The 6,252-nt window shown below is 37.3% G+C and overlaps 1 protein-coding gene and 1 non-coding gene across 2 annotated transcripts; one reads left to right on the forward strand and one right to left on the reverse strand.

Annotated features, from left to right (window-relative positions):
• Positions 1-1,561: 1,561 nt before the first annotated feature.
• On the forward strand, positions 1,562-1,668 carry LOC141669584 (small nucleolar RNA R71). Its single transcript, XR_012553854.1, has one exon. It is a non-coding gene; the product is annotated as a small nucleolar RNA R71 (small nucleolar RNA).
• Positions 1,669-5,220: 3,552 nt separating this feature from the next.
• Positions 5,221-5,826, reverse strand: LOC141666562 (uncharacterized). Its single transcript, XM_074472627.1, has 2 exons — positions 5,757-5,826; positions 5,221-5,680 (listed from the first exon to the last, which is right to left on the reverse strand). The coding sequence occupies exons 1-2, from the start codon at positions 5,814-5,816 to the stop codon at positions 5,309-5,311; spliced, it is 432 nt and encodes a 143-aa protein (XP_074328728.1). The 5' UTR covers positions 5,817-5,826; the 3' UTR covers positions 5,221-5,308.
• Positions 5,827-6,252: the final 426 nt, after the last annotated feature.

Below are 6,252 nucleotides of genomic sequence, written 5' to 3' on the forward strand. Positions count from 1 at the left end.
TAGTAGGGAATTTCATGGCATTGAATACATTGAACGTCACATCCTGATCCAAAACTCACATAGTGAGATCACCCTTCTACACATCTATCAAGGTTTGGCCTATAGCCAAGAATGGTCTTCCCAAGATTATGGGAATCTTTTTATCCTCCTCGAAATCAAGAATTACAAAGTCAGCAGAAAAGATGAGTTTGTCCACCTTGACCAAAACATCCTCCATAAGGCCTCATGGATATGTAATATAATGATCGGCCAACTGCAAAGACATATAAGTAGGCCTTGGATCAGGTAAATCCCACTTCTTGAAGACAGACAAAGGCATCATATTGATGCTAGCTCCCAAATCACATAAAAAGTTGTCGAAAGACAAGTTTCTAATGGTGCATGGAATAGTGAGGCTTCCAGGATCTTTAAGTTTCAGAGCCAACTTCTTTTGCAGCACAGCACTGCATTCCTCCGTTGAGCAATGGTCTCTAAGTCATCGAGCTTCACTTTCTGAGAGAGAATACCATTCATAAACTTCGTATAACTCGGCATTTGTTCAAGAGCTTCAGTGAAAGGTATGTTGATATGAAGTTTCTTGAACACATCCAGAAATTTCGCAAACTGCTTATCCAACTTTTGCTTCTACAGCCTCTTAGGAAAAGGAGGTGGAGGATAGACCTATTTCTCCCCTGTATTACCCTCAGGAGGAGTGTGTTCCACAGTTTTCTTCCTTGGTTCCACTTCTACTTCCTTCTGCACATCTTCTTCAGCCACAACTTCAGATTCTGGAACTTGAGCTTTTTCTTGACTTGCAACCTTCCCAGACCTCAATATAATTGCCTTAACCTACTCTTTTGCTTCCTTCTTGCCTGGAACTTCTGTGTCACTAGGTAGTGTACCAGGTTGACGATTCAGCAAGGCATTTGTAATCTGCCTAATTTAATTCTCCAAGGTCTTAATAGAAACCGCTTGGCTCTTGCACATAAGCCTCAACTCCTCCAATTCAGATTTTTCATTAGATTGTTGCAGTTGGAGTTTTTGTCTTGGTGCATATTATGGTTGTTGAAAATCATAAGGGTTGTATTGCTTTGTTGCATACTACTGATAAGGATGTTGAACTGCATTCTGAGTGTTGCTCCTGCTGAAGTTAGGATGATTGCGGTTGTTGGGATGATAGGTGGTTGGAACTGGTTGCTACGACCTCTGAAACTTACTCACGAACTGAGCTGATTCACTAGATATAGCACACTGCTATGTCTCATACGCACCAGCACAAAGCTCACAGACACTAGTAATCTAATTAAATCCATAATTATCCAAAGAATCCACCTTCATCGTTAAAGCCTTAAGATGAGCAGCTATAGCAGTAGCTGCGTCCACCTCCAGAATTCCTGCTACCTTGCCTTGAGATAATCACTGAGAAGGGTTCTGGTATTCATTTGCAGCCATCAGTTCAATCAATTCATAAGCTTCATCATAGCTCTTGGCCCATAAGGCTCCACCTGCTGCTGCATCGAGCACGGGTCTAGACTGTTCTCCCAAGCCATTATAAAAGCAGTTGATAATCATCCAGTCAGGCATCCCATGATGAGGATACTTTATAAGCATCTCTTTATGATGATCCCAAGCTTCACACAAAGGCTCTCCTGATTGCTGCACAAATTGAGTAAGAGCATTCTTGATTGCGGCAGTCTTCGCCATAGGAAAGAACTTAGTAAGAAACTTTTGAGTAAGATCTTCCCATTTAGTGATAGAGCCTGGTGGTAGAGAATGCAACCAACACTTAACTTTATCCCTAAGAGAGAATGGAAAAAGCCTTAGCTTTATAGCATCTTCAGACACATTTTTGAATTTGAAAGTGTCACAGATCTCGATAAAATCTATAATATGTATGTTAGGATCTTCCGTCGGAGAACCCCCAAACTGGACCGAGTTCTGCACCATATGTATCATGCTAGATTTGATTTCAAAAGTGTTAGCCGCGATGGCTGATCGGACAATGCTAGAATGAATATCATTGATCTTTGGTTGAGACTAATCCATCAAAGCTTTCGTATTCGCTTCTGGTTCTCCCATTGCAATAAGAGCTTCTTCTTCTTCAACTTTTTCCTCAAAAAGAATTTTTACCACTACTTCCTCCATTTTATCCAGTGTTCTCTTTCGAGATTGAGAACACGTTAGCATACACGCTCTATAGAGTACCTGAAAAAGCAACAAACAAACAAGTAAGTAAAATATACGAGTCAGTGAACTTTAACGACCACTAATGTCAAGCATATAAACGAAAAATTAACACCGAGACCCCAGCAGCGGCACCAAAAACTTGTTAGGACGAAAACACGCGCTAATATTACACGCAAGTATACGCGTTCGCAAGTAATATAGAATTATTTCTAGTTCATTCCCACAAAGACTCTTTTAGGTTAAATTCAATGTATGCACTTATGCAACAATGGTATGGTTATTATTCAATGCTAAGATGATAACAAGTTGAGATTGTTTATAACAACGAGATTATACTAAGTAGTATTAGCTAAGAGAATTCAGATTGATTTACTTATATAACACAAACATGGGATTCTAAATTCATTAAATACTTCATTCAATAGCCTTTTTGTTCTTAACCCTAGCATGCAATGGTGATGACAACTAATCAGATAACATGAAACTACTAAATGCCAACTTTCGTTGTACGAATACCCTACTACCAGACATTCACAATAGAGATAGAAGCTGAATAGACACCAATTATATTGAGACCCTATATGTCTATAGAATATGACAACATAACGGTTTAATGCACAAGTTATCTATCGTGATTACATAGGGAAAGTAAGATGGTTAAAATTACCTATGAATCATGCATATCAAATACATGAACCTATGCTAGCATGGCAAGTTCTGAACCCCTATATTCATTTTCGCTTCAATAGAGATTAACACGCTATCTTATAACTTCGCGACGCTCATAAGATGAATAAGTACAGCAAATACTAGGATATCATACAATCACCACACACTAAGGTATCGAAATAAATTAACTATTAAAATCCATAAGTAAATCCTTTAGAACCCCACGATAGCGATTAGCCCATAACCGAACTCATCATCATCGCGGGTTCTGATGAAAGCATGGTATAATAAACTAAGTCTTTATAAACTGAATAAATAATCAAAGTACGTTAAACAAGAGTAACAGGTTCAACACACAAGAAAACTAGCATCTAAGATTACAACTCAATTAAAGAATCACAAGTATAAACAAGCTTTTCTTCCCCTTTGTTGTATATGTGCTCCTATGTCTTCTCGCCATCTTCTCCTTAGTTTCTGTTATGTGCTTCTTATGAAAAATGACCTTAAGTTATCATTTTATAGTAGCCCATGCAGATTAGAAGTCCAGAAAATCAATTCTCTACTTGAAATAGGAATCCTGAAAAACGGCCCGGCGCGGGCGCACTGTCTCTCTGTTGTCCTGGAGCGGCCGCGCGCTATCACAGTGCGGGCGCGCTGACATTCTGGAATTCCTTCTTCTGCTAGTTTTCTTGACTGGTTTGAGATGGCGTTCCACGAGCAAACTTCTTAGACACCCTCCTAACACCGACTTAGCACCAAAGCAATGCTAAATCTCCTCATTCCTTTATCTATGCCTGAAATGAAAAACACTACAAAAACACATCAAATACACAAATAACTCAATTATTCAAGCCTTTATAGGATGTTCTAAGTGGACATAAATGCCACTTAACACCAGCTTGTCAGCAGGTATGCCCTAAGCCATATTAACATCAGTCTCAGAGATCTCCACCTATTGGCCCTTGATTGTACAATTTATCACTATTGATGTTGCCTGATTCTCATGCACCACTGTTCTTGTCACTATTGTATTCCAGAAATCCCCTAACACATCTAAGTAGAGTACAAGATTAGCAGTAAGAGCTCCCACAAAATATGTTTCAGAAAGAAATTTTATAAAGCTTTTGAAAGCTTCAGGAGCTTGATTTGCATCTAGAATTGCAAGAAAGTTGGTTTCTTTTGGGATAAAGGGTACAATAATGTTTGCTGCCTTTGAGAAGAGTATGAGGTTTAGTGGGTAAGAGAAATTTAAAAGAAAGAGTTCAAAACGAGAGAGAAATTAGTCTTGATTTAAAAATCCTAGGTCACTTAGAGTTATTGAAGGCATAAGTATGTGTATGTCGAGATGTCTGAGTATTTATAGTAAAAGCAAAAGACTTATCGAGAAAACAAAAATAAATGTTTAGAATTTACTTATCGAGAAGTCATTTTGAAAGAGAATTACATATCGAGAAGTCATTTTAATTTACTCTTTTAGATAACTAAAACTGACTTGTCGAGATGTAATAAATACTCAGTTTGTCCTAAAATGGACTGAATTGTTTCCTATTTTTATTTGAATAAATCCAAATAAAATCATAATAATTTTGCCAAAAGTATTTTACTAAAATAATTTATTAAATTAAATTATTACAGTTCTGAGTTATATATAAGTCTAAAATTATACATGTAGAGAACTCTGTGAGTTAACACTTATAGAAAACTCTACAATGACTTGTCGGTAAGTCATAATAAAGTTTATCGAGAAGTCCCCCGAGAAGTCAGAAAATTTACTTATCAAGAAATCACTCGAGAAGTCTTAAGATCACTACACCATAGATTGCCTATAGCAACCCTAAAAAAGTGTTGCTATATGGTACAAAATCATTGCAATAGGGTCTATGGAAACGTATTTTGAAAAAATAGGCGTAACGTTTGGTCTCGTTACCATAAGGGCTTATGGTAATGAATTTGGGACCATATTGCAACAGAGTAAAGAAGTTGCAAATTCGGTTTATAGCAACATTTTTACATATATAGCAATAAATATAAAAGCATTGCAATACATGAGGCTGCCTATGGCAACATTGTTTTCCAAGTTTTTTTGTGATAATTGTTGCAATACATGGACTTATGCAACATAGTTCAAGTTAATTGCAACATATTTCGAGTTAATTGCAACATAGTTTGTTAACAAAATTGAAGTATATGGCAACTATTTTACCCTCTACTGCAACACAATTGTTTTAAAAAAAATGGGCATGACCTTTAGATTTCTTTAACAGCCACCAAACTTAATTGGTATATCCATAACACAATCCAACAATAATCCACAAATAGCAGTTTTCATAACTTCTGGTGTTCCAACATCTACATAGAAACCAAGTCTAACAAAAATACAAAGGTCTCAAGCGAAAATAGTAAAGTTAAGTTCACACGATCATAATCTTAAGTTAAAATTACATAGAACAAAATATGTAGTAGTACTAAATTTTCAATCTTCTTCAAGTGGAACTGCCTCTTCATCTACTTCTTCCTCTCCACCTGTGGCAGTCCCATCTCGATCCCCGGCACAAGCGTCGACCAACAATTCTTTTACAATGATGTTTAGCGACGAATTCTCCTCGGCCAACTTTCCTAATATATTCTCCATTTTTTTGTTCATTTTCTCCTCCATTTCAGAAGCTAACTCCTCCCATAGCTTTTCTAGTTTTGCTGAATTTGTCCTCTCAATTTTCATAGCATTTTTCTTCGTTTTCCTTGTTATGCCAGTCCTGCCAACCAACCAGTTTGGCCCATGACCATCAAAGTCCAGCTGAACTTCCGCTTCACTGTCACCACCAGTTTCTGCGGCATCACCTTCAACCTATGAACGATCCAAATATGAGTGTGTAAAAATTATAATTCATGCATATTTGTGACAAAAAAAACTGATGTGGTACCTCAGTAGGATTCTTGCGAGTCTGAGGGTAGATATGTCCTTTTCTAGGGGTCTGAGGCATCTTCTTTTTATTTTTCTAACATAAAAGATATAGTGTAGCAAAAAAATTATACGACTTATTAGTATTTGCAGATTTAAATTTAGCGCAATTCTTAAGATTCTCAAATATTGGCATACCATATTTTTTCCAATCTGTGCGAAACTTGTGCGACCGGCATTGTGCACATCAGTGACCTTTTTCCGATTTCCAGCATTTGTTACAGCTTTGGTCTGCACATCTTCATCACCCCAATACTCGAGCAAAACCTTGAACTTTTCCAATGGAATCGAGGCAGGCCTGTTCTGTAGTCTTTCCACATCAGTAATGTATTTGGTATAATATTCCGCCTTGACACGACTCTTGTGAATCCTCCACAACTCAGCCATAGTCCTAAGTACCCAGCCTTTACCTTCCTCAGGAATGATATACTTTGTCTATACAAAATATGCAAAATATA

This window comes from Apium graveolens, chromosome 6 (genome assembly GCF_009905375.1).
Source record: "Apium graveolens cultivar Ventura chromosome 6, ASM990537v1, whole genome shotgun sequence".
Taxonomy (NCBI): Eukaryota; Viridiplantae; Streptophyta; class Magnoliopsida; order Apiales; family Apiaceae; genus Apium; species Apium graveolens.